This window comes from Cuculus canorus, chromosome 2 (genome assembly GCF_017976375.1).
Source record: "Cuculus canorus isolate bCucCan1 chromosome 2, bCucCan1.pri, whole genome shotgun sequence".
In the NCBI taxonomy this organism is placed as follows: Eukaryota; Metazoa; Chordata; class Aves; order Cuculiformes; family Cuculidae; genus Cuculus; species Cuculus canorus.
In genome coordinates, this window is record NC_071402.1 from 155,450,635 (window position 1) to 155,477,865 (window position 27,231).

At 44.9% G+C, this 27,231-nt stretch overlaps 2 protein-coding genes across 2 annotated transcripts in view; both read right to left on the reverse strand.

Annotated features, from left to right (window-relative positions):
• Positions 1-946: 946 nt before the first annotated feature.
• Positions 947-8,063, reverse strand: LOC104057018 (solute carrier family 22 member 13). The gene is made up of 10 exons (XM_009558341.2): positions 7,656-8,063; positions 6,496-6,599; positions 6,000-6,154; positions 5,267-5,435; positions 4,807-4,927; positions 4,327-4,421; positions 3,785-3,999; positions 3,069-3,177; positions 2,702-2,912; positions 947-2,195 (listed from the first exon to the last, which is right to left on the reverse strand). The coding sequence occupies exons 1-10, from the start codon at positions 8,037-8,039 to the stop codon at positions 2,100-2,102; spliced, it is 1,659 nt and encodes a 552-aa protein (XP_009556636.2). The 5' UTR covers positions 8,040-8,063; the 3' UTR covers positions 947-2,099.
• Positions 8,064-10,357: 2,294 nt separating this feature from the next.
• Positions 10,358-27,231, reverse strand: part of OXSR1 (oxidative stress responsive kinase 1) — a 104,168-nt gene continuing 87,294 nt past the window's right edge. Inside the window, exons 10-18 of the mRNA XM_009558289.2 lie at positions 25,124-25,189; positions 24,756-24,878; positions 20,715-20,750; positions 18,690-18,845; positions 16,065-16,138; positions 15,293-15,345; positions 14,788-14,856; positions 13,844-13,908; positions 10,358-12,956 (exon numbers count right to left, since the gene is read on the reverse strand). Of these exons, the coding sequence (XP_009556584.2) occupies positions 12,882-12,956; positions 13,844-13,908; positions 14,788-14,856; positions 15,293-15,345; positions 16,065-16,138; positions 18,690-18,845; positions 20,715-20,750; positions 24,756-24,878; positions 25,124-25,189 (717 nt within the window). The 3' untranslated portion in view covers positions 10,358-12,881. The remainder of the gene's footprint in view (positions 12,957-13,843; positions 13,909-14,787; positions 14,857-15,292; positions 15,346-16,064; positions 16,139-18,689; positions 18,846-20,714; positions 20,751-24,755; positions 24,879-25,123; positions 25,190-27,231) is intronic.

The following is a 27,231-nucleotide window of genomic DNA, read 5'->3' on the forward strand; positions in this document are numbered from 1 at the left end:
ATTGTCTCAGTGGTCCCCATGGGGCTCCTCTAGGAACAGGGTCTGCTTTGTCCCATAGCTCCTCATCTCACCACCTTGGGCAACAAGGTCAGGCCAGGCTTTGGGGCTCCTCTCCACACCTTAAATACTTCTAGCCTTGCCTGACCAGCTCCCTTGGCAGTGGGAAGATGCTGGTATACGAACCTGAGTGTCCTCTAAGGGGGAAACGGAGGTCGAGCGATTCTGGTTTGAACACAAGCATAACTGAGAGTGTAAGCACAGGAGCAAAGCCTTGCTCCAATGTCTGATATAGAAGGGGCTAAAGAAAGCTTGGACATTATTTGATATGCTTAAGCAAACCCTTTACAGTGTCCCTGGCATTTGCCCACTGCTGTCATCTTCTGCATCTTCCCACAATTGGCCCTCTCATCTTGTCTTGGTAAGCCACTCTATTAAGGTCTTGTACCTGCTCTTCCCAGCTAAACCTTGTACCCCACTTTGTCCTCACCTTCTCTTCAGCCTTTTCACTCCCTCCCCTTGGCTATGGGGTCATCCTCTTTCCCTTAGTTTTCTCTTCAGGTCACCTGAGGTACTTTCTTTGCCTATAACCTGGTCATGATGAGAGCCTATAACATCCTATTATATGCACTCCAAAGTGTGTTTGCATATTTACACGCTGTTCCACCACACCTATGTCAACTCTGTACTGTGAGTTCTGTTTACTACAGCGCAAGGCTGTGTGTAGACATTAAGGCACGACAATACCATCAGACATCCTGCCATCCCTGATGAGCTGGGCAAAACATCAGGAGTCGAACTGTTCGGGTGCTCTTCAACCAAAAGTGAAACGTCCAGTGGTCTTCAAACTAACAGGTACAGTGGACTAGAGAAGAGCAGGTGAAATGTATCTTCAGCCTACTGGAGACATGAATGAGATGGAAGCAAAAATTCATCAGATGTGCCTGGACACCTTTATTTATGAAGTGAGCTGAAACAGAGAATCTCAGAGCAGATCTAAAAGGAGCTGTGAGTCGCTCAATAACTGTGCATTTTGCTCCAAGCCCTTCCATCTGTCTTTACCCTCAACACCTTATTTTCCATAAAAGCCCAGAGGAGACCCAGCTTTTACAAAGGTGTGGAACACCACCACTGTGTAAGTTCTGGGAGAAGAAAGTCATCCGGAGGGGCAGGAGACAAGAGGAGGGCAAGCACAGAAAAAGAACAGGTTTTTTTTTAATAGCATAAGACAAAAGTGGTCATAAACCATTAAAGACAGGGATGGATACAGCAATAGAATACATCAGACTAGAGTAGACCCGATTGTTCCTAGAAAGGTCTGCTCTTTCTTCTGAGAGACCAAGTGCCACAATGTCTACAATCTTCCTGGAACAGACAAATTAATGTGGCCCTGTACCACAGGCTGACAGCACAATTTTCTGGGCAAAAAACATTATGACATATTTTCATTCAAAGCCACCTGAACTAAAGCAAAAATTCTACTGCCTGTTAGACAGCTTTTCTCACTGCTTGCTTTTTCTTCCATCACATTTTTTTTTCTCAGCTGAGTGTATCAAATCTTAAAAAAATAAAATATTAAAAGGAGTGTTTCTAAGAAAAAGTGAGAAGACCGTGCTAGACAGTCAAGAGAAATCACTCTTGCAAGTGTGAGATTATTTTCAGTGCTGCGTCTGCTCTGGCTTTCTCTTCAGTGAGCCCTGTATTCCTTTGCAAGTCTATTCATTGCTCTAGCAGGTGTCTCAATGCGACAAAGTTCACAGTCTCATACTCATGGAGATAGGACAGAAAAGATCTAGAGAAAATATTGCATCCATCCAGGTTTCTGATACCTTTCTTTGTTTCCTTAAATTATAAACATCAGATTTTCTCATCCAGAGCACTTTTAAGCACCAGAAAAAAACATGCAGTGCCTGAGGACAAGCTATAGAGGGAGATACAGGAAGGCAAAAACAGAAAAGGGAAGGCAAAAAAAAGAAAAGGAAAGACAAGAACTGGTAGTGACTGTTTGAGAGTTGGTGGTGTCCTGCAAAAGGAGACCCTGCTTGTCCTCATTGTCTGCACAGCACTAGGTTGCCTTTAGTTACAGCTCCTTGCAGGCCAAGCTAGAAGTGCGTGCTCTGTGAGTACTCTTTGTCTTGGTCACCATCTTTTCCTTTCACGTGTTCATTTTCAGAGCTGCTGTTGGCATTTGCACAGACCTAATGAAAAGGAAAAGAGTTAAAAAGTGAAAAAGACCTGTTAAGAGCTGATTGCAACCTTCTGTGAAACAGCCTTCAGCAATCTGGCTTCCCATTCACCACTTGCTCTCTGGGCCCCCATGGACACCCTTCTCCCAGTAGGACAGAACTGTTATGGTACAATTCTGCCCAGTCCCGTAGGCAATGGGATGCTGGGAGCTATGTGAGTCCAAAAGCTGAAGGACATGGCTATGAGGCACCACTTTCCCTGGGGAAGGCAGTGAAGCATTGGTTATTCCTGGAGTCCTTTCATCCCATGGACAGGAATGAAAGGATGACCACCATGAGCCGGGTTACGGGGACTCCTCAGCTTCCTCCACAGTGGGGCAGCCCCACGCCCTGTTCTCCCGTCACTATAAGCAATCAAAGAAATCCCCAGCCCATGCAACGCCAATGGCCTCTTGCAGGAGGCAAGGACACCTCACGTTCCTGCCCAAGAGGCACCACAGGCACGGCCGTATACCCACCTCAGCTGGGCGCTGGCTGTCCCCCGTGTCATCTGCCAGTTCAGTGCCGCGGGTCTCGGGCAGGAGGATACAGAGCAGCGCCCCCACCACTGGGGTGCTCCCGAAGATGGCCATGGGGATGGCCCGGTGGTACTGCTCCAGGAGGCGGATCAGCGGGGCCATGATCCCTGCCACCCGCCCCAGCATCGAACACAGCCCCACACCGGTCTGCCTGGAAGAGCGAAGGGCGGTGGGAGGTTGCACACAGGGCTCAGCATCTCCCGAGCTGCCACAGGACTGAGTGTGGCCATGGGGTCAACTGGGCTTTTGCCCCACCACTGCCACCAACCATGGCACAGGGAAGCTCTGATGGATGGGAAGACCTCACCTCACAACTGTGGGGAAGAGCTCTGCAGAGTAGATATAGGAGGTGGAGAAGGAGGCCGAGGCTGCAAACTTGCCGATGATAGCCAGGATGGTTGTCACCACGGGCTGGTCTGAGGGGAGGAGGAGAGACGGCCACTGTGGGACAAGGGCCCAGCATTGCTCAGGGATGGTGGCTGGGGATGCACGGTGACAACCGTGTCACTTGCAGGGCAATGTTGCCTCTGAACAGTGACTGAATGTGGACTGAGGAGCAGCTCTGTCCTGGGGGCCACCTTCAGCAAGCTTTGCACCCATCATCATAGACTCATAGAATTACAGAATAGTTTGAGTTGGAAGGAACTTTAAAGATGTCCAGTTCCAACGCCCATGCCATAAGCAAGGACATTTTCCAGTACAGCACATTACTCAAAGCCTCATCGTCATCTCATCCCCCCACATATTAATTTTCCCAGATGACAACTCTGCTAATGGGGGACCTACCAGCCTCAGTCCTACCCTCTCCTGCCACAATCAGTAAGCAAAAGTTTGCTGATCAGAATGGACCTTGGGGAGTTAACCAAGTGACTTGGAGCCATGGCATCAGGGTCAGCTCAAGTCCTGAGACATGTAAGCCAGCCTGTTCTGGAGGACAGAATCTTGACCAGCAAGAGAAGGGCTGGGGCTCTGCCCAACCCTGTCCCAAAGGTAGTCCTCTCAGAATGGGAAGAGGTCATTCACCTTCAGGGATGCCAGTTATGATCAGACACACCAGGCCACTCAGTAGCAGGAGAGCAATCTGGGTTTTCCTCCTCCCAAACCACTGCAGAAGGAAGATACAACTGGCACGGGCTGGGATTTCCACTGCTCCAAATGCAAGCTGCGTCAGGTAGATGTCCAGACCAAAATTTGTCACATTCAGACTCAGCCCATAGTAGACAAAGCTGTTCACAAACCTGAAAGCCGGGCAGGTTAGCACTTAGCAAATCTATTGTCAAATAGATTAAAATAGAGCAAATACAGTATTGATCTCCAAAGACAACATTTTGACCAAGTCTTGGCATTTACAAGGAGGTGTAAAACCAGATGGATACTACGCGACTGCCAAAGCTGAATGGCTCTAAATTTAACCACAAACTGCACAGCGTCTTAAATAGGCAGAATAAGAAACACCCATCAATAACAACAAAAATCACAAGGTGAATTTACAGTTATGACCAGCCATCAATACTTTCCTTTCTTCACCTCAAAGTTTGGAAAGAGGGGGCCAAGGTATATCTTACCAAGCACATGACATGATTAAAGTCACCTTCCGGAGGTGCTTCTTCCGAAAGAGATCCAGAGCACTTCCAGACTTGGTCTGTTTCTCGGGCTTCAACTTCAAAATGCAGAAAGCCAGAGTCAGACCATGCTAAGGGGACACTTGGCTAGATCCTTTTCCAGGTGCAAAGGAAAACCTCAGCAGGACAGACTTATGCCCTCAAACTGCTCTGGGACAGAGGGCAGCCCAGTGGGGTTGGGCTCCTGTGTCTGTTCTCTGGGTGCCCAGTGCACGAGTTTAGTGACTAAGAGGATTCTAGGGAAGAATAGTTTCCCAGCGCAGGGACTTGGAGGTGGGCAAGGAGGTAACCTCCCCTTCAGGCATTTATTCATGGAAACCCACAGGCTAAAGGAGGACCTTGTGCTCATCCTCTATATTCTAACCCAAGTGCTGAGAAAAGTCTCTGAAAAGAACGCACAGTTCCCAATGCCATTACAGATACCTGCTCAAGGAGTCCTGGTGGAATGGTGCGCTTGTTGACGGATGCTGCCTTCTGAAGGACTTTCTTAGCTTCTTCTATTCTGCCTTTTGTCACCAGCCAGCGAGCTGATTCTGGTAACACCCTGCCGAGGAGACAAAATCAGGAGATGCTGCTGTGTCTTTCTGAGTTTCTGCACATCCCATTTCTCTTCAACCACGTCCAGCAAGCAGTGGGCATCACATGTGATGGAGAGGGTCTAAATACCCTACATTTAGGCCTCAATGGCCACATATGAGCATGTGAAGAAAAGAAGCTGCTGTTCTCAGAGGTGTGATTCTCCAAGAGGATGTGCCTAGCCCTGCAAAAGTCCCTCCAGCATCTGCACTCTGATGGGAAAGACCCAGCCTACTCCTGAGCTGCTGCCCAAACCCATACCCACTGCTGTTGCATCTGCAAGTAGCTCTGCCCACATCCCACTTACCGGATGAAGAAGAAAAAGGCAAATATAGGAGCAGATCCTGCAATCTCCAGCAGCCTCCAATTGCGAATACCATAACTCAAGCCAGCCAAAATCATCTGTCCGATGGCGAAACAGCAGTGAGAAGTAAGCACTGCCTTTGGCCGGGAGGAGACACCAATCCATTCTGTAGCTGAAAAGAGGAACGAAGCACCAGGGTCATCCATGCAAGTTATTTCTCCTGGTACAAATAGGGTGTATTCCCAGAAAAGATCTCTCAAGGAGGTTGGAAGAGAAGGCTCAGAGTCAGAGCTCTGGCATCAGTCCCATATGTGAGTCACCAGTGTTTTATGAGACGCATCACCTCTCCTCATAGTCAGGATGACCTGGTCCTCTACAAATGGACATGCAGTTCAGGTACACTACCTCTCCTCTGTCAGCATTGACAGAGCTCCTCACGGGGACAGAGCTGGAGCCCACATCGGTCATGTCCCAAAGCCGCTTGGGCTCCCTCCCGGCACTGACCTCCTGAGCTGGGACGCTGCCCCCTTACTCTGGGCACTGACATGGGAGAGATGTTCCCTCTGGCTCTCTCACTCAGGGTTGAGGAGATGTCAAAGTGCCATAAGGGCAGTTCTCTCATCACCCCGGTGTTTTTCAAATCATACATGATGACTTTTTACTGCTTTGAAGATCTTTCCTGCTGCTTCTTGAGGGGTCGCGCCTGTCTGCCTCAGGGCATGGGCATCTTACTCACCTAAGGAGAGTATTGTTATAGTGATCCCTGACACGGAAGCCCCCACGACACATCTGAAGGCCATGTACACGTAGAAATGGGGCACAAAGGCAATTCCTACACCAAACAAGCCTTGGAGGAAGACGGACATCAGAATAACTGGCCGACGGCCGATCCTGTGGAGCAAGAAGACACAGCTGGTATCTGGAGAAACACTGTGGAGTCAGAGAAGTGCCCTGGGGGTTACTCAGGGATTTTATCATCTTCTCTTGATGGTGACAAGGCTCAGACTAGACTCTGGGTTGACATATGAAGCATCTTGCGCACACACTGTTTTCTTTTCCCACCCTGTGTGGCCATGTCCTCAAAGGACTTGAGGACTTTGGTCAGGTTCCTTGTTAGTGAGGACCGGTGACAAAATGCAAAGTGCAGTGCCCAGCCAGGCTCGGAGCAGTGTGACGCTCTGCTCACGGCTGGCTTTGAACAGCCCCTGGATGCGTGGCTGTGTCTTTTTCACCTGTCACTCAGTGGCCCAAAGATCATGGATCCTAGGAACAGCCCCAGCATGTAGATGGATTGGGAGATGTCGTTCAGGTCCTTCCTGTCACACACCAGGTCAAACTGGAGGAAAGAAACACAGATGCTTTTGTTCTCAAAAAGCTCCAGATGCTTTCTGATCTTACCTCTAAGGATATGAGTCTCCATGGTGTGTGCACAGCACACAAGTCAGAGGTGGGATGAGGCCATGGGGCACTCAATGGTTCCTCTTTCTCAAGCACTGAGACCTGCAGGAGTTCCCCCTGCACAGGTGCCCCAAAGGAAGCCTGCTGGTTGGCAAATTTTGCTTGAAGTGGGACTTGGGATGGAAATCCCAGCAGCTTGCTTCCTCCCAGACTGCCTGCTCTCCCAGAGGGAAAAGGTTGAGTGCAACACCAATTCCGAGGCCAAGCAGTTTCTGTCTAAACAGAAGTTCCACAACTGCCAGCACCCAGAGGGCATCTATAGAAAGGGACAAGATCATGTATAGAAAATAGAGAGGTCAGAAAGCCCTGCAAGAAGTTCAGGACCACTCGCTGGAGCACTGTTGGTGTTGCTGAAGCTCCTGTTGACTGTTAGATAAGTGGCTTTGCAAGCTTTCCTTTCCTCGTCAAACCTGATGCCTCTACACAGAGCAAGGAGCAGTGAGGGACTCAGGCTGCCTACAACAACCCCGAGTTGGCGTCATGACACTGAGCCCCTGAGGCAGACATCCCACAGCTGCTTGCCCTGACAATTCCCCAGCGCACGTAGGAGCAGGGACCGAGCCCTGAGCTCTGCCTCCTTCCCCAGGCAGCGGTGCCCAAAGCACAGAGCTGCGCACAGGGGCAAATTGGAAGATTACCCCCAATCTACAGAGGGGCAGCTGGGACAAGGAGACCCAAAAGGTCCCACTGGGAGGGATTAATCTCTCCATCAGCTCTGCCTGTGGCCCTGCTGGCATCTATATTATATTCCACTTGCATGAAACCCCTCTAGGACCTTACCTGGGGGCTGGGTGATGGAGCCAAAGTCCCTAAAATACACCTGATATAAATCCCAGCTCAGCCCAGCTGCCCCGTGGCTGAACTGCAGCACAGGGCTGCTGTTGGGGTGTCCCACACCTTCCACATCCCTGGGCGTCAAAAGGTGATTACAGACCTCAGTCAGCAGGGACGGCGGCTGTGCTGAGGGGTACACCCAACCGCTGCTGCACTTCTCTGTAGCATTCAGACCATATGCCACGATGGAATCGAGGTCCCAGTCCACTGGCGAGTACATGGAGCACTGCTCGTACTCCCCATCCGCGTCCCGGGGCAGGGTGAGGTTCAGCTGCTCTTCCTCCGTCAGGTTGGGGGCAATGGCATGGATCCAGCTGGTGTCACAGTGATGAGGCACATGGGGAACCATAAAAAGTTGGCAAAATTGGTGGAAAGCCACACTGAGGCACGGAATCAAGGTGAGTGCCACCAGCCATTTCTGAAATGGCCCAAAGTCACCAACAGCTTTCAGAATTTCCCCGACACCTGACATTGGCAGCTGCATCTGAAACAGGACAGCACTGGGACAGACTTCCCAGAGGGCTGGAATTAATGTTTAAACCTGAGATAAGCTCTGGATTCGTAGGCAGACACCACAAATATGTAAAGTCAGGGTAGACTTAATGCCTGATGTCGTCTACCTGTCCTAAGTACACCATGTAATATATTAATCATCTCTGTGCCACTCACGAACCTACAGTGCTGGCTGGAACAGAAGGACCCCTGATTCAGGCAACCTGGGCACCCCTTCTGCCAGGGCCCGGTGGCATTGACAGAGGAAAAGACTCTTCTCCAAAGCAACAGCAAGTGCTGCGTTTGCTGAACCACTGAGATAGTCCCGAGGGGTTCCACTCCTGAAAGCAAGGTTCAGAGGAGCCAAGAAAGCCCAGTGCGACACAGAGCTAGTAGAAGTCTGGGGCAATAAAGCGAGTGGTGCTAATGGATGAGCAGAGCTGGAGACGAGGAAGGATGGCCAGTTGGCTGCATCCCTAGTCAATGGGAGACTCGGTTTCCTTCATCTTTTGCAGCTTCACAGTGCTACCACAAGCAAGAAAACTGATCTATTTTAGCTCAAACTAGAACAAGCTGTCAGAGTTTGAACAAACAGGGCACCTTGGGAACCGAAGCCATGCATTAGGGAAAAGCTTCCAAGGATCTCCAGTGAGAAACATTCGGGACTTTTACTTCTCAGGTAACGTTTGCCTTCATTTCCAAAAATGATTCCTTCCTTCACAGAAGATAGGCAAGAAATATTAAAGGATGTGAAGGAAAACTCTAGGGTATCTCCAGTGCGGTGCTTCAGAGTTGGCTTTCCAAGAGGGAGTCAGGCAGTCTCTGCTTGCAACCAGGCACTTCTCTTTTGCCTGACATTTCTTGACACTAAAAGGCAGTGGCCAAGGTCATTGAACGGATGACCACGACTGGGGAAAGTTGCCCAGATGCCCACTCAGTTTCACTGACACCAAATTGTAGTATTCACTATCACAAATCGACTGTCACAGCCACTGCAGTGGCTCAGTGCCAGGTCACGGAAGTGTCTTCAACCTCATGGCAAGAGGTTTACTGACAGTCTGCCAACAGTCTTGTCACCTGCACACTTGGACAAGACCTTTCAGTTCAGGCATCTCCTTGCTCTCACAGCCCAAAGCAGGACCACTGGTTCACAGGGATGCTGGAGTGGGGGATGTTGGTGCTCACAGAGGGCCCAGCCAGAGCTAAGCGCCCTCAGGATGATGAGGGATGGGGTCACGCCTGGGCTCCACCTCTCACCCCCCACCAGTGCATTTTCTTGAAGTCCTGGCTCCACTACAAACCCCTGGACCAGACCTGCCCCGAAGCCTCAAATTCAGAAAGAAATGATTCATAGAAACATAAAGGTTGGAAAAGACCTCTAAGATCTTCAAGTCCAACCATCAGCCCAACTCCAACGTGCCTACTAAACCACGTCCCCAGGTGTCACAGCTTCATGGTTTTTGAACACCTCCAGGGATGAAGATTTTAACACTCCCCTGGGCAGCCTGGTCCAATGCTTCACACTCTTTCAGTAGTTTTTCCTAATACCCAATCTAAACCTCTCCTGGCACAACTTGAGGCTATTTCCTCTCATCCTGTCACTTGTTACTTGAGAGCAGAGACCAGCACTTGCCTCGGTACAACCTCTTTTCAGGTAGTTGTAGAGGGCAATAAGGTCTTCCCTCAGCCTCCTCTTCTCCAGACTAAACAACCCCAGTTCCCTCAGCTGTTCCTCCTAACATTTGTGCTCCAGACCCTCCTCCAACTTTGTTGCCCTTCTCTGGATGTGCTCCAGCACCTCACTGTCCTTCCTGTATCGAGGCACCCAAAACCAAACAGAGGATTTGACATACAAATTGTGGAGGTGGAGAGGAGGGAGTGCAGTTCACACTCCAAACACTTCTCATCCACTTCAACACCAGCCTGTGTCACCCTGAGGTGTCCGTGGACAGGGGAAGTTCATCTGGAGCTGCCAAGCACGAAGAGTTTGAAGCAAGCTTTTCAACTGAAGACAAGGCCTCAGGGTACACTCCAAGTGCAATCCTGGCTCCATTTCTGTAGACAACTGCTGCAAAGCATCCCCACCCCATCCGCAATAAGTTTTCTCAGGGGTTGGCAAACTGCTCCAATCAGAAATGCCTCAGCGGTTGCAGACACTACGTGGGCAAACCCCTTCCCCAAGATACGCCATCCAACTCACACACGTAAACCACACACCAAACACATGGCAATGGACAATTTGTTCTTTATTGATTAAAAATTAGAGACATGCAGTAAAATACAAAGTCCAAAAAAGGAAAAAAAAAAAGCCTGAATATTTTACATCTTTTATTGTAATCTACAATACACCAAAACTGTGAAGAGGATCCGTTTTCATTAACAGAGCACTGTCCTTAAAAGTAGGAACTGACTTAAAATTACCACCTGCTTCGAGGTTCAGATCAGAAATTTGCACAAAACCCAAATTCTTAATGACACTGGAAAACAATTGTGAACAGCATTGGCACTTACTGGAACAACATCAGAGAAGACAGTTGTCTAGCACTGTAATAGCCCAAGTAAATATTCTGGATCCCTACCCAAAACACCTGGAGATGTACAGAGCAATAAAACCCTCAGTTTCTTCCTTACTTATTTTCTCCATTAAAGAACTAAGGAGCCTCAGGTTAGTGTGAACTCAAGCTCTTTCAGTCCTGGCTTTGGGAAGGTGGGGAATAATTTAATAAATAGATGCTGCATTGTTCCATTTGAGCAGTTCGAGTACTACCTTTCTCAGCACCAGTACACAAATTAACAGGGAAGTCCCCACGGCATGCAGGCAGAAGGGAAAAATAATACTGTACCATGATTACCGCGTCTCTGTATCCTAAAGGTTTCCAATACCACCATATCGATCACAGGGTGACATGAAAATAGAGACGCCAATCTGCTCTTCCCACACCAAGAAGTTCAACAGGGGAAGCTATAGGGAGTGCTTTGTGTTAGACAACAGGAGAAAATGCCAGAGGTGCCACACAGACGTGCACGCAACACACTTGGCCAAACCCAACCACCACTAACTCCCTGGTACTGGGCACCCACTTCCTGGGCTCCTGAGAGCATCTGCTCAGCACCCTGGGATACTATCACTCCCAAACACTCTTTCTCATCTCTCTGCCCTTCACACTCACCAGCCACAGGGCTGCTAATAGCTCATGGGGACACAACCCAATACCCACCTAGAGGATAAAAGAAACAAGGGTGGTAGAAAAAGAACATGCACAATTCAGGAAGCTTCCACAGCTGCTCATAGAGAACAATATTTAAATACAGATTGTGGTCTGAAGACTTGGAAATGAAAAAAAAAAAATCCTAATCGAACTCAGTCATTCCGCTTTAACACTCTCTTACTGCATTGTTTGTGGCTGATGGAAACCAAACACGTTTCCATCTGTGTGTTAAATTACAGACTTGCAATTTCTGTGTAGAAAACACTCCAGAGCCAATAGCAGTTACAAAGGCCAACTGTGAACAGTAGGAAAAAAAAAAAACCAACACCATTTATTATTCACATATTGCATTACAAGTGTCTCTTATCAAATTCAGAGTATAATTTATATTATTTATGTAGAAACTCAAAATTCCACACCACATAGAAATAAAAGCTGAATACGTGTGTGACAGGGTTTCAGTGACATCCCAATCAAACGCTGAGGCTTGGACCGAGGAGAAAGCCGACGACCCAAGCAATTAGTGCAGGAGGGACAGAGCCCAGCGCCCGCTTGCCCAGTACTGCCACGCTACTGGTGATTCTTTATTGCTGTAAAACACGAGAGGGATGGTTCCACGGGTACCAGTTTGCAGAGGACTGGAAAACACATTGGGAGGACTCGCACAGCCAGGCAGAAACAGACTGGCTCTCAGGAACAGTTCGAAGTGCATCTTTGCCAAAGGCAGAGTGACACAGATCTCCTTTCCCTCTGAGCACGAATGTTTTGTTGATGATCTGAAAGACCAGTTTCCAGCCAGCAATGCCTCATTGGTCTGCTTCAAGAGCAGACTACATCTAAGATGCAGAAAGACATTTGAGGAAGGACTGCTTAATGTAAATTAAAAGGTTCAGCCCTCATGCCACGCCTGGCACTCATGTGGAGAGAACCAAAACAATAAAAATAAAAAATAAAATTAAGGCAGTTTACAAAGGGAAGCTGACTTCTAACACCTCAAAGTCAAGGAACTTCTCAAAAACACAAACACAAGGGAAGGCGGCTCTCCCTCCCATGGGTTAAGACTTGGCTTGCCCTCTTAGGTGCAAGCATTCAAATAAGCAGTTTTAAAAAACACAGCCGAAGAGAAGCAGATTTCTCAGCACTCCAGGTGACCCAAACAACATGTACATTGGTGCTTCAGATGGAAGGAGAAGCAGGTAAAGAACAAAAAAGATTCGTTCGGTATTAAAACTTGTGCAAAAATAGCAAGTGAAAAAAAAAATGAAACCACATGTAAGCAAACATTTAGGCAAGATCATCAGAGCAGTGGAACCCCCTGCTTCGTACTCAGTAGTATTTTTCTTTAAAGTAAGGCAATAATAAAACGAACATGCAGGCAATGAAGTGTTGGGTCTGCATGTCTGAGATGACAGATACAAAAACATGAGAGTTGTTTACAAAAGGTGTAAACATCAACGGTAATTTCAGGAAGGTTTGTGATCCTATTAAGGAAAATGTTAAAGCTTCTAGGAAGGGGGCTGTAGTTCAATTCTTTGGCAGTAGTGGTTTTTTTTTTAGGCTAACAGAAGCATTATGAATATGCACATGTGGGTTCTCAGTTGGAAAACATCTCCTGGGACCATTGTTTAGCTGATGCTGAGCTGTGCAAATCCTATAAGTTTGCCATCGTCAGGAATATCTGAGCCTTCGACACCAGATGCCTGAAACACAAGGAACAGAGATCCCAATAGTAACACCCAAGCTCTACCTTCCAAGAGACACAATGCTACCTATCAAAACAAGATGTATCAGATACAGTCTGGGGAGGGAGCAGCCACAGCACAGCCTTGCACTGTCTTCAGCAGCTCACACTACGCAAAGTTAAAATTGAGTGCTTTTTTGTTGCTTTTTGCCTTTTTTTTGAAGCTAGGAAGGGCTGGGAATGAAGTTTTGCCAATGTCTGCTCTGACTAGGGCTACATGCACTAACTGAGGCAAAACAGGTGAAAACTCCTTACAGAACGAGCCAAAAATAATGGCACTTACTGCTTCACTACCAATAAACTGATTACCTCTTCACTTTGCCACTACAACTACCTCTGAAGGGTTCATCTGCCAGTCCTTCTCCTCTCCTAGCCTATCTTTTCTGACTTTTAGCTCTCTTCTTTTGCCCTCTGCTTTTTTTTCCTCCTTCATTTCCTCCTCAGTGATGATGTATCTGGACCCCATCCTGCTCCTCCAAGAAAGCAGTCCACGGCATTCCTTAGCCCACTTACTTGCTGTGAATTATTTTTGCCTTTTCTGAGCAAGTCTACATTCCAAGCCCAGAAAATACCCTTTTGTAACATTTTTATTTGCTTACCAGCCAGGCTAAGGGAGTGTCTGTGTTGGCAGATCATCTAACACAGTTATTTAACCCAGGTGCTGCTTAGGGGACAAAAGCAGGGAGCCTGCATTGCCTACAGTTAGACAATCAGTAGGAAGCTTTAGGAAAGGGAGGATTTAGAGTGCATACAGCAGATGCCTATAGTAGACATTGCAGGCATCTATATGCAAAGCCTTCTCTTTGCAAGCGACAACTTGTTCAATTAGGGAACAGGAATAAATACCAGTTTGAAAGTGACGGATCTGTTTGCTTGGGGCTCTTCCACAATTTTCTGCAAATTAGCTGCAACTGAAATCACACACACACAAAGAAAACGGGCAAATATTAGGACAGGCTAGAAAAAAACATCCCAAACTCATTAGGCCTCTTTCTACTACTCATCAAACTCATGATAAAAAGAGGTTTCCAGTAGATTCTACTTAAATCTAAAGCTTTAAACTGTGAAAACACTGCCATTTGTTACGGTACTTCTCTTACGAAGGTAGTTATTTTTTTCGAGAAGTGGTGAGATTGTAGTAATAAACTGCTCAACTGCAACTGGAAATCCAGTTAGTTTTGCAGTCGCAGCCTTTCCAGATGTTGCAGCCTGAAGACTGGCTTTGCTTCCTCCAGTGAAACTCTGAGAGTTTAAATGTCTCACCTGCACAGTTTAAATGTCTCATCTGCTGCATTTATTTAGCAAACTGTTGCTAGAGGTAGCTGTTTGTCTAGCTGTTCATACCCCCTTGAAGTGCAGCAACACGGGCAGCTGCCCTAGCGTGCGTGCACTTCTTTCTTCCTCCCCAGCCCTACTTAAAACAAAAAAGCCTGGCTGATTCCAGTCCCAGACCTTTCTTGTGCAGGACCTGAGAGCACTATAGGCTTGTGCAGCAATTTGGCAATGCAGATGTCTGATGATAATGATTTAGCTAATGCATCAATTAGCCTTCATTTTGCACTGCAAGGAACATTTGCTTCACAATGTTTCCAACTAGTTCATATTCTTGCAGACTAGGGGTTGCCTAAATGTACCAGTACTAAACTGTCACTAGAATTAACAGCAGTTTTGTAGAGCCACTGGGGTAGAGAACCAAGGCTGCAGCAAACTTTCCTAGTATCCACTAATCTGGCCACTTTAAATGTGCAAAAAATTACTGAAATAGAGAAGAAAAAATAACACATAATTACCTATTACCAGATCTCTGCCATCAACAAGACCTGCTGAAATGAGTTCTTGAGACACACCATCAGCGGTATCTGTTGGGGAGAAACCCAAGAGCCAGTCACCAAACAACAGAAACTGTCCTGCTGATGAAGGCACCACATAGAAACCTAAAGGAGCTTTGTACAAACCACACTGCAAGTGTGTTGTTCACGCAAGATGGGTATTAGGGTGTACAATGGGTGCAGTCAGAGAGCTCTGAGCTATATTTCCACACTTTGAGGTGGAATTCATAAAAGGGCTGCACTTTGGTGACATCTGTGAACAGTTTTACAAGAAAGACCTTCTCAACCATAGCACTCTAAGCAATAGCAATCAGCCCTACCACAAGGCAAGCCCTAGAAACCCCTTTAAGGTAGCATTATGGACACTCAAACGGGGTTCTCCATGAGCACAACTGTGCAATAGCAAACACAAAAGCTCCCCATCATCCAAACTACCTCCACAGACTGGCATTTTCCAGCATCTCACCTCTCCCTGGGGTAAATTCAAATCGAATATCATTGAGCTCTTTTTTCGAATTCCTGTGGAAAGAAAAGAATTTTTATAAGAGAATATTTCATTGCTCTGATCGGTGCCCAAAGAAAGTTCTGTCTGTCAATAATCAGCCTGCAGACTGTTTTCATCGTACCCTTCCCCTTTAAAGGGCAGAAGCTAATCACTTGGGTGTGTCTGGAAGCACAGCTCTCGGCACACTCTGCTTGTCAACCTGACAGAGCATGAGTGAGCTGATGTCCATGACTGCCACCTCTCTGGTATAAGGCCACATCATTCCACTGTCTCAGTAACTCATATGTGTCAGTGGATATATCCTTGGAGCACATCCTTCAGAGGAAGGAAGGACTCACTGATGGCAGATGCACACACATTATGCAAATGTCCAGGAATGACTGGGAGGTGATGCTCAGAAGTCCCAGTCCAATGTATATCAAAACCCAAGATGCCTACAAAGATGAGAGGCAAGTGACCCGAATGAGAAACATCATGATGTGTACTGAGAGTAGAACCCAGCCAAGTCCTCCTTCCCACCCCATCAGAGTTTGGGGATATTTATACAAATATCGAAACCTCTTTCAATCACAGTTCTGAGTCCCAGTTTTAGAAAAGTAGATGAAATCCAAGCTGACAGATGAAATATAACCACCACGCTTTTAATTAAAAGGCAGTTGGCAAGATGCACTACAAAAGTCTCCCTCTCTACAAAGGGTCGCTTTGACAGAACAGGTCGGTTTTGTGTCCTTACCTTAACCTTAGTACAAGGCTGATGGGGACTTTTGTAGCTTCCTGTACCGGAGCTGCAGCAGGGGCAGGTGGGGCCTACAACGGGATTACAACATTTTAAAACAGATCAACACTTCCTTTCTTTGGTTTTAAAAGTACAGGTAACCTTGATCAACTACAAATACAAATAAAAGTTTAACTCATCATTAGAAGCGTGACACTGCAGTGAAAAAGACAGACTAATGAAACAGGGAACTTCATGCCTAAATAGTGACCCAGGAAGTTCTCTCTGCAATTGTCTTGAAAAAGACTAAAAGCAACACAACTCTGAGAAATGGCAAAATGGCAAGAGACTTCTGATGTGCTAAACGTAAAACAATTGCTTGCTTTGCTTCAAAACTTGATGGTTTTGAGCATTCATGACAGCTTCAAGACCTCCTGTGTTTTAAACCCTGCCCCAAATAGCTGATTTGAAAATTTGATACAACTGTGAAGAGTGCCTAGGAAATAATTTAATCATCAGATTGGTGTATATTCTCGATTACTTTTTTGTGAAATCAAAGGCTTTAGAAGCATCTAGCAGCAATTTCATAGCTGCCTATTTTCACATCCAAATTACTTCTGAGTAATTATTGGAACCTGTAATCAAAGCATTTTATATTGCTCCGCACCAGATTCCTAGTAGGAAAGACCCAGGAGGTGTCCATCTTTATAGAATTCAGGATACTTTCAGTAAAAGGTGAATTGTTAATCAATCCCCACCAAAAAAAAGCCAAACAAAACAGAGAAGGATCAGTCACTCATCCACTGCGCAAGTCACATGCTGAGGCAGGCATTTTAAATCTGCTGTAACCAGACAGATAATGCTAGGCTGATAATTAAGCCTTTAAGTCTCAACCAATTTTTTTCATCTAGATCACTGGCTTTTTCATGAGAGAAAAAAGAAAAACCCTGTGCTTAAGATGAGTATTTTACTCCATCTGTTGGTGCTCTTGTGCCAGCGATGCAGCTCAGGCTTCTGATCACAACCTTGTTTCTGTTGAAGCCAAAAGCTTTAACAGGTCATCGAAAACAAACAAGGAAGCCCACAGAGAAGCCCAGAGGTCTGCAAAACAGTAACCAGCTACAAGAACCAGAGGAGAGCTATAAAGAATAACACACCGATATACAAAGAATTGTGAAGAAGAGCATATTGACAAAAAAGAGCTATAAAGAAGAGCATGTTGACATACAGGAGCTATAAAGAAGCACATATTGACAAAAAGGGAGCAATAAAGAAGAACATACCGACACAAAGGTATGAAGTTCACCTCAGGACAAGCTACCAACAAATAAGCTATTGGGCACTAGTGGCAGGGAGCAAGGTGTTCTGCTAGTGCAAATCAAAACACACTCACTGAGGCCAATACTGCTACTTCAATTTACCAAACTCGGAGTCCTGGCCTTCACTGTTGCTGGCGTTTCAACTGCTGCATAAAATTCAGGGATTAAACACTGGCCCTTTTTCCAAAAGATTTGAAGGGGTTTGATTTCAGTATTAAAACTGCTTTTAATGTAGCCAAGAAGATGTCAGACCTCAACTCCACTATTTTCAGTTAATGACTAATGCACTGTCTTTAATGGTTTTGTAAACAGGAACCCAAGCTGACTGCAGTGAAGTGATACACGTACCTTTCTACATTCTTTAAAATAGAAATAATGAAACATTTCTAGGAAGGAGTAAGTCTAAAGAGTTATTTTTCTGACCAACACTGACAAGTGTCTTCCCGTTGGGTCTGCCAAAAAGCAGAGCTTGGCCCCATCTGACAGTGACAGCTTCTCCTCACCAACAAATATGAACATTGCCGTCTTTTATGGAAGAGGTGCTATCATGCAGGAGCCTGGCAAACTCTGCAGCGCTTTCCTCCAGCAAACCATAAGGCATGTTCCAAGCATCTCAGTAATGATTAGGGTTGACCATTTGTCTCTTTTTAACACAAGTCGGAGCTCTTCTCTGACTTCACTATGCCTGACTATTTGACCTATATCCTATACCTTGGGATGATGTAGCTCTGAATTAAACAAAAACCCATCAAGCTTTCACATTCCTTTTACTTGCTCTCAACGGCGCATTCTCTCCTCTCTGCTGGACATGGTAGTGTTTCAATGCATCACAAGGTTCAGAGTTTCCCAAAGACGGGGTTTCTCCACAATTTTTGATTGCTAAAAGGACGGTTTTAACCTCCTGTCTCTCTTCTGAAGTCTGGAGAACTTGCATGTTTTAATTTCTTCCTCTCTCTTTCCTCTGCACTCCTCCCTTGCATGCCAGTACTGAGAGACACAATCAAAGCCCGCACCTTAAACACCAAGAACAAGCAGCTGCCACTTAAATGAGACTTTTTTTCTTTACCTTTAACCTTGCCTCAAGCCAAACAGACTCCACTCCCTGAACACCATAAAAAGTCACTGCTCACCCACAGAATAAGAACAAAGGATCATTGACGGTCTTCCTTTTGCAAGCCACTAGGCCAGCTGTCACTTCTGTGTAAAGCAGCACTAACGCAACCCCATAAAACCAACATTTATGGCTTGAGATCATTTTAGCATGTCTCGAACAGCGTGACGAAACGTAAAGCTGAAACCTGGTACAGCGAGTTTCTGATCTTACCTGGGCTGCTGCTGGGGCTGCTGGAGGAGCCTGACTAGGTGGAGGTACAGCAGTTTGAGGTTGTGCAGGCACTTGTCCTGCAGCCTGAGGTAGTTGAGTAGGTGCCTGTGCTGGAGCACTGAGTGAAGGACCTGGAGGCTCAGCTGATGGGAATAGCTGCAAGCAAAAATGTGTTTTAGTAAGAACTCAATCGTTCTGACTCAAGCACCAGCTTTCCAAAAAGTACTTGCTTGCTGCATAAATTACTTGGAAAATTTCAATGCCAAGGGCATGCCCAGGACTCCAGGACACTAACATTAATCCTAAATTGTCGTTCAAGAGGTTTAATGGTTCCTCAGGTTCAGGGACCCCTTCTGGTCTGATATTTTCAGGTTTTACTCATCGGTAAGGAAGGATAAGAAACCAAGATAGCAGCATGACTGTGGATCTTGGACAAAAATTACTCTGCAGCTAGCAAGGTTGCTCGCACTAAGATCATATCCTACCTTGCATGAGAGCATCCTACCCTCTAGTTTCCCACTTATATTTCCAAGAAGCCACACAGTCAGAGCAGAGCAACTCAGCTTTGACCTGTAGTACCTTTCAGAGAACATGGCCTAACAAAGCATTAAGATAACTATCGACAATTTATCCACTCTTAAAATAAACGTCAGAGTCAGAGCAATCTGGGTATTCAACTGAAAAATTAATTCAGAGTTTAAGTCTGCAAAACACACAAGACCACTATTTAGAATAGGATTTAGTGAAGTTGGTCCCTTGAAAAAAACTCACATGCAACTATTGGGTGGGGGGAAGAGCTAAATTAAAGTTTAGCATTCTAACTTCTTGTGTTATTCAGAACAGAGAAATTAATTTTGGCGTGGAATAGAATCACAGAATGCTGCAGATTGGAAGGGATCTTAAAGCTCACTCAGTGCCATGGCCAGGGACACCTTCCCTGCCATGGCCAGGGACACCTTCACTGGATAAGGTTGCTCACAGCCTCATCTAACCTGGCCTTGAATACCTCCAGGGATGGGACAGCCACGACTTCCCTGGGCAACCTGGGCCAGTGCCTCACCACCCTCACAGGAAAAAATTTCTTCCTAACATCTAACCTGAATCTCATCTCTTTCAGCTTAAAACCATTCTCCCTCGTCGTAGCCAGAAAACTGTTAGCTTGATGGCATTTCATCAGTGTGCCCTCCAACTTACTCTGCTACGTTGTAGGAAATATAAATCACCTTGAATACTGAAAATGTGGCAGCAGACCTCCAAACCACAATACGTATTAAGGCATGCATCACAATAAAGAAATTCCACCCAAAGGGATTCTAGGTGTCAGCTTTTTCTTTGAATTCAGAGTTGATGTCAAATTACAGTGGCAGAACTGTGGTATTTCTCATGTTCTCCCTTTATAATCAATCCTTGGAAAAAGATGAAGAAAGAACAGGACAGCCTAACTCAAGACTAATTTCTAGGAGACAGATCTGTTTGTCTTTCAACACAAGTAGGGAAACCAAAGACATCGCACTGTCTCTAGAAGATAAGCAGTCTCCATCACTGAAAGATAAGGTACACTAATATTTCTAATGTAAGAAACACAGAACACAACCAAAGGCCGATTATAAAATGCAATTGAAGTTTTGTTTGCTACACAATAGTAATACAGATTTATTTCACAGTTCTGAGCAAATGCTCCAAACCAATTAATGAAATCATGCAAAACAGACATATTAAAGTTATGGGGTTTTTTTCTTTTATTCAAAGAGGAATGTGGAACACTTGTATTGCTTAGAGTATTCTTATGACCAATTCATTATCTTACTATAAAGACTTCCAAAAGTGAAGTTGAAAAGATATACACTGAATTTACCTCAGGAAAATCTCTTGGCATTACATAGCCCACAATTCCTTTTGTAGGGAGGTTTTCAAGCAGAGCTGAGCTAGATACCAGCTTCTACTTCACTTAAAGATATGCTCCTTGAAAGAATAGCAATAACTAAGACTTATGATTTTGTGAAGCCATTTGCAATTATAACTTACCTCGGAATTCTGTACAGGTTCTTTCACTCTGGGGGACTGAAAAACAAAGAAAAAGCTGTCATTGCCTGGACAACAGTGAAACTTATCAGAATCATACTGAACATATGAAATTCCTTTCAAGTTACATATAAGTTTTAAGATGCATAATAAAAGGGACACCACACAATCTGTTGGCAACCTAATCATATCATACCACTCAGAAATATACAGTCCTGTTTCAGAACTTGCAGTAGCTATTTACACTAGCACACGATACCCCAAGCTGCTGTCATGGTTAACCGTTAGCAAAATGCAGTACTCTTGAAGATCACCCAGATTGGATCAAATTACCTGTGCACCAGGATGGCAAAATCCATTTTAAGCCACACAAGTCTTGCAGAAAAAGGGAAGTCACACAAATCTACCTTGCTGAATTCTGCTAAAAACCAAACCCCTGTTGTATACAAAGGGAGTAAGCTTGCAAACGAACTTGCTTAAACTATACAAAACCTTGGAAAAATGGAAAGGGAAAAAAAAATCAGCATTACATGTGTTGCTTTATAGAAAGAAATCTCTTGCCTGCTCTGCTTGCCCTTGGACTCTGCATTATGCTATGCTCTCAGTGAGAGAAAGCAGAAAACTGACAGTGGAATGGAGGGGAAAATGCAGTCAAAGCAAAGCGATCGATCTTTGCTTATCAGTAAAATAAAGATAACGCACACTAGCTATTTCACATAAGCAGGAGAGAATTTCCAGGTACTTCTGGAAAGCCCTGCAATTAAGAGAGCCTGCAGCTTTGTCTTCTGACAGGTCCAATTACCATGTGGAGACAGACAGGTGCGACAGCTTGGTCCACACTGGGATTAATAAAATAGATGTTCGTCCTCCACACAATGGTCTAAAAGACAGGCTGCAATTAGGACACTACGAGTTTGACTGAAGAACGTAAGTCTCATCATTCCACTACCTTACCTTGAGCCAGTTTATGCACTAACCAATGCCACCAACTTCACCAACGCAGGTCGGAGCAGTTTGTGATGTATGACCCAGAGGTGTCTCATGAGAGAAAGTAAAAGTTCTTATTCTCAGAACAGCAAATTGCAAAAAGGATTCTGGACAGGAGAAGGGACAGATGCTTCACGGTGACTATGTGCAGACAGTGTCAGGGAAAAAGGCAGGCAGTTGGAAAGGTAAAGCCTGAAATCCATCTCAGTAAGTTCAGCCTTCACTTGACAGTTACCAGGCAAGATGAAAAAGTGGCGTTGCTCCTAGAGATAAACAGCCATGCTCCACATCTGCAGGCCACGGCTGCAGTGCTGTTCTTTAGGCACAAAACTCATATCCAAGAGTATGTCCTCAAGGAGCATTTCTGGAAGATCACAGTGTGCTAGACACTACACAGACAAATATGGAAACACCAGCCTACCCCACAGCCAACAACTGACCCAAGTGAATGGCCAGCAGAAGTAAACTGAGGAAAAAGTTGGACCGAAAGTAAACAGCACAAACACTGAAACATGTTTACTTAATTAGGGTACAAATAGGATGACTAGGGATGTGCTGAAATACATTAGTTCTAACTTGCAGTTGGTTCTGTAACCAGAGATGATGTGACTAACCAGTAAAGTGTGACCACACCACGTGCCACTGCAAAGATTTACTGTGTAATGGTGGGTGAATGATTTAAGAGCCTATATAGCATAATTGCTGTAATTTGAATTCAAGGTTTTAAATACCAAAAGCAAATGAGTTCAATAAGTCTTTATACCCAAAAGGTAATGTTGAGTCAGCAAGTCATCTTATTTGATGAACCGGGCAGATATTTCTGGTTGTATGTAATAACTACTTGTCTGCTTTCAGGTGTAATCCTAGCAAGAGACTTGTAAAACACACATCTGTATATATTAAATTTATCCTTTTTTTTTTCTCCCGTAGAGTGGAGACAAGCAAAAAATACCAACACCTGACATTTACGTAGAAGTTTCTACACATGTATTTTAGTAAATTAAGTCAATCTGCAAGCCATTCTTTTACTTTACGGTTGACAGCAACAGAACGCAGGTACAGCCGGAATCACAGTATGGTCTGGGTTGGAAAGGACTTTCTAAGATCCATCTTGTCCAACCCTTCTGGGCAGGAATAAAAGTTGACACCCAGTTAATATAAGTTACTCTGTCTTATAACTTAGTTAAAATTGCAGAGGGATTACAGGCAGGTGGAATTTACACCCTGCATTTGAAAGAAGACGAAAACACAGGAGGAACATTAGTCCTCAACACCACCATAATACTTGTAGCAAACACTAGCGATGTAAATACAAGCTTTAAGACTGCTCAAAAAGGGATCAAACGCAGAGGTCCACAGATGTTCTTATCCTTTCCTCTTCAGGCTGAAGAAAATGAGTCAAAAGCCATGCAAAGGAAAGACACCCAGGGCAGGAGTCAAGTACCTAAGCAGACATGTAGTGAGGTCTAAGATGCCACAGTACCTTTCCTGACCTTCAGGAGCGTACAGGTGCCCCAAAATTCTGCATTATATCTACACAGGGTGCCTCCCAAATGGCAATATACACCTACATTTAGGTAACTGGACTGAGACTTACTGCTCCAATACACATTCTTTGTTAAAGGGCTAAAGGTTTCTTGGATGGGAGATTTAGAAGTAAAGGCCAAGCACAACCCAAATTAGAGTGATCAGAAACGACAGGAGTACAAGCAAATATGCCAAAGGTCTGAGGAAAAAAACTGACTTGAAAAGGAGTTAGTAAACATGCGTGTCAATCTACTCTTCTCTGCGTATGAGGAACGAAACAAGTAAGTACTGTTCAAAATAAACAGTGCTAAGTCATAGTATCCTGAGCTCAGAGACGAGATAGAACCAGTTCTAAGTAACCTCTGAAATACACTTTGGGTATTTTAAAATAATCCCTCCTAATATTTGATTATATTTGAACCTACAAAAGAAATATAGAAGATTTCAGCTTGTAAAGCGAGCTGAAATAAAAAAGTCACAATAATGGTTGCCACACAGTATGGAATTACTGTGTCAGTAGCAGCCTTTAAAAGCCCAAGCATTTCAAAGGATTCTAAAAAGACACAAAATCTTGCGTTTAAGATGCAAGTGTCTACACAGAACACCATCAGAAGGAAAAGTAATGAAAGAGAAATGAGAAAAATTGTAAAGGGATAAGTGCCTCAAACCAATACTGCTCTTTTCTTCCTTTCATGTTAAAAAGCTTCCTTTAAAAACCCTTCACTACCTCACCAATTTGATTACAAAATGACTGAAATGCATTGCCCACATCAAGCTACCTGCTGTAGTGAAAAGGGAATAGGCAAGCCACAACAGTCAAAATCCACACTGCTGACTGCTGGGAGGAAGATGTTCTGGAAACTTATTGTAATCTTCTAGCTGAACCCTACACATTACCCCTCCGCATTTCTCTGGCTCAAACTGGGTTTGGGGAGCTTTGTGTATGAGTTGTGAGAGGGGAAAGTGGTGTTTTTTGGAGGGTTTTCAAGTGCTAGACCAATCACTCCTTGCGTCTATAGGGACACCAGAACATTTTCTACTTGGACTATTCCATTTCAGAGTAACTAAGGGGACAGAACAAGGCCCTGTGCACTTCAGATATCAGCCATAATCACAGGCTCTAATTGATTTCAGCTCCATCCTGGAGAGGGCAGTAGGACAAAACCTCTCCAGACACTTCCAGAAGAAAGCATCTCCAACAGTCAGCACCCTTAAAAACAAAGAGAACATCCTAGCTCAAGCAAATTAGTATGCTGAACTGGGAGCAGATCCTCTGAATTCATGTACCCAATTATGCTGCACGTCCCTGAACAAGACCAGCTGTGCCCCAGAATGGTGACAGAAAAGAGGTCAATACAAATTCTTCAGCCCTCAGTCTGCTTTCTCTCATTCAGCTACAGATTTCAGGGGAGGGATTATAATTTACTGTTTATCGTATTTAAAACAAGGCCACATGCTTCCCAGCGATATTTAGACACACCATAGTTAGGAAACAATAGACAGTGGAGCTATTGGGGTTTGAGGACCCACCCTGAGCTGTGAAATTGCTGCTCTGCCTTCCTCACTTTCTTCATCTAATTCATCATCACTCCACTCCCAGCCACCATCTTCAGTCTTATGAAGACGTCCGCTGGAACCTGGGACTCTCCGGACCTGCTCAGCACAAAGACAGAGACCGATGTGTTAAGCAGATAGTTTCTACAGTTGATCTCTTTAAGGAGAAACGGCACAAGAGCATCCTCAGCTTACAGTCTGCCAGGGCACTGAAGTATTTTATTGAAATGTCCAGTATTGTATCTAGAAATGATGTACTACATCAACAGTCATTAAAAATGTGAACACAAACATAATAAAACTCCGTACTGCCTGTAACAGCAAAAGCCCAGAAGGTTCAGTACCTTTTTGGATCTCTCAGTGATTGTTGGTGCTCTCTGTAACATCTTCTCTTGTAAAAATTCTTTATTCTGCAAAGATAAAAATACCAAACATTTGCATTGCTGGAAATGCCCTTTGATTTCTTCAGAGTCTCTGAAAAAGAAATTGTTAAGCTATTTCTAGCAGAAAGTGTTTTACATGTTTCATCCTCATTCCCCCAAAGATATTGACCCCTGCTTCCTTTGAACTACAGTATAAGTTGTTTCACCCTAAATACCTTCTACGTCCATGGTTGTCCTTTCCTTGTGCAAAGTCATAGGGAATTAACAACTGAGGAGCTGTATATTGGTCTGTCTGATTTACTGGGGAACATGCTTTTATACTTATTATATCACAGCATCTCATATCCTGCTGAGACATTTGGCGTTCTTCCACTTCCAGATACTACATCACCTGGATGTAGCCACTTTGCTTTATCCTGCCCCTGAATTTATGCCTGTCCAACTGTCAAAAGCAAACCTCAGACGTTAGGCAGGCTGAGATGCAGGAACCTCTACGTACTGGAGTAACGAGACCCAGGAACTGGGACAACAGGGCTTAGAGTGGCTGAAAAAAAATGTACAGGACGTGATGTTTAGAGAGGAAGTAAACACAGTGATCGCAACAGATGAAGTATTAGGAAACTGCTGCAATGCTTTACTGTATACTAAGTTTCCTCTTCAGCAAGCTACTCTGGACTGGTCAACATGTGGGTTCCTGCACGTACAATTTTCCAACCACCTGACTACAGAACCAAACTGCTGGCTGCAGGGGAAGCAGGCTAGGAAACCACCCTGGCATTAGCGCTGGGATCTGCCTGGGTATTTCACACCACACGAGTGAGGTTGGAGAGCCCTGCCATCTCTGCCCGTGAAGTGCTCCCAGAGCTGCCCTGTGATGGTTTCTTGCTCATAGGATGGAAAGCCTCAAGACACATGCTGTCATTTCTTGCTAAGTGGGTCCCAACACCATTCAAACATACTTTTACATAACATAGACTGTATTTATATATATGGTTCAACACAGACATAGAGAAGTTGGACTCCTCTGTCCTCAAGTTACAGCTGTCAGCTTGGCAGGGGCTGATGGATAAAAGCAATTTAATGCTTAGTGTTAAGTGGCAATATTTTCACTTCAGGTGCCAGTTTAAGTATTGCCTCATTTACAATAATGTTAATTTTCTATCACCACATATGCTAATACATTACTCTTCAGCATCTTAATGAAAGCATGAAGGAGATTTTACACATAATGAAGTATCACGTGAACCAGAAGTCCCATAACCAAACGGAGAAAGGTCAGCAATGTGTAAACCATCCTGTCACTTTGGACACTAAGTGCAGACTAGTCAGCTGCCTGAAGTCCCGTTATGGACAAAGATAACATAGCTGATACTGTCAAGAGAGCCCAGGCATCAATCAAACTTGTCCTAAAGCAAACTCCTACATTTCGTAAACTGGACCACTCTCTAGACTTCCTTGGTTGCACTTGCTAGACTTCTGTCACCTTTAGTAAGACATCCAACTCCTGTACAGGTCCCTAGATGTGGCCACTTCCTTTTAAGCATCTTAACCTTAGAGCTGAAAACTACTTTGATTAATTGGTGATGCCGCTGTGCTATCCCAGGTCTCAGATATCTTTTTGACAGTTTAATCTGTGTTCTGCTATAAAACTCATGTATTTTGATCACAAATGTGGCACAGAAGAAATTAGCAAACAGAAAACATTTCCTCATTCCTGTGGAAATATAAATTCTCCCCTGTATTATTTCTATCTCCTTCAACAGGACCCTGCACATTGCATATGCACTGATCTCCAGGCAGTAATTACAGAAATGCTCCCTGGTAGTTCACTTCAAGGCTAGAAATGGGAGTCTCCTACTGTTTTGTATGACAGGATCTTCATTTTCCACAGGACAACACAGGGTGAAATAGTTTTAGGCAGCCCTCTGCACAGAGGGCTTCATTCACTGCTTTGCATACTGGCTGATTATAGAGTATACTAAAATATAAGTTACACTTACTGCCAGAGACCCTTTTACGGTTGGAGATGTAGCCAGAATGGCACCATTACAAGAGAAGAAAAAACCCCA

Excerpts from the sequence above, each read along its gene's own strand:
- LOC104057018 (XM_009558341.2), bottom strand. The coding sequence starts at position 8,039 with ATGCAGCTGCCAATGTCAGGTGTCGGGGAAATTCTGAAAGCTGTTGGT. Across the intron at positions 4,422-4,806 it reads CACCAGGACTCCTTGAGCAG|TTGAAGCCCGAGAAACAGAC; the intron begins GTATCTGTAATG and ends TGCATTTTGAAG. Across the intron at positions 2,196-2,701 it reads ACAGCCAGCGCCCAGCTGAG|GTCTGTGCAAATGCCAACAG; the intron begins GTGGGTATACGG and ends CCTTTTCATTAG.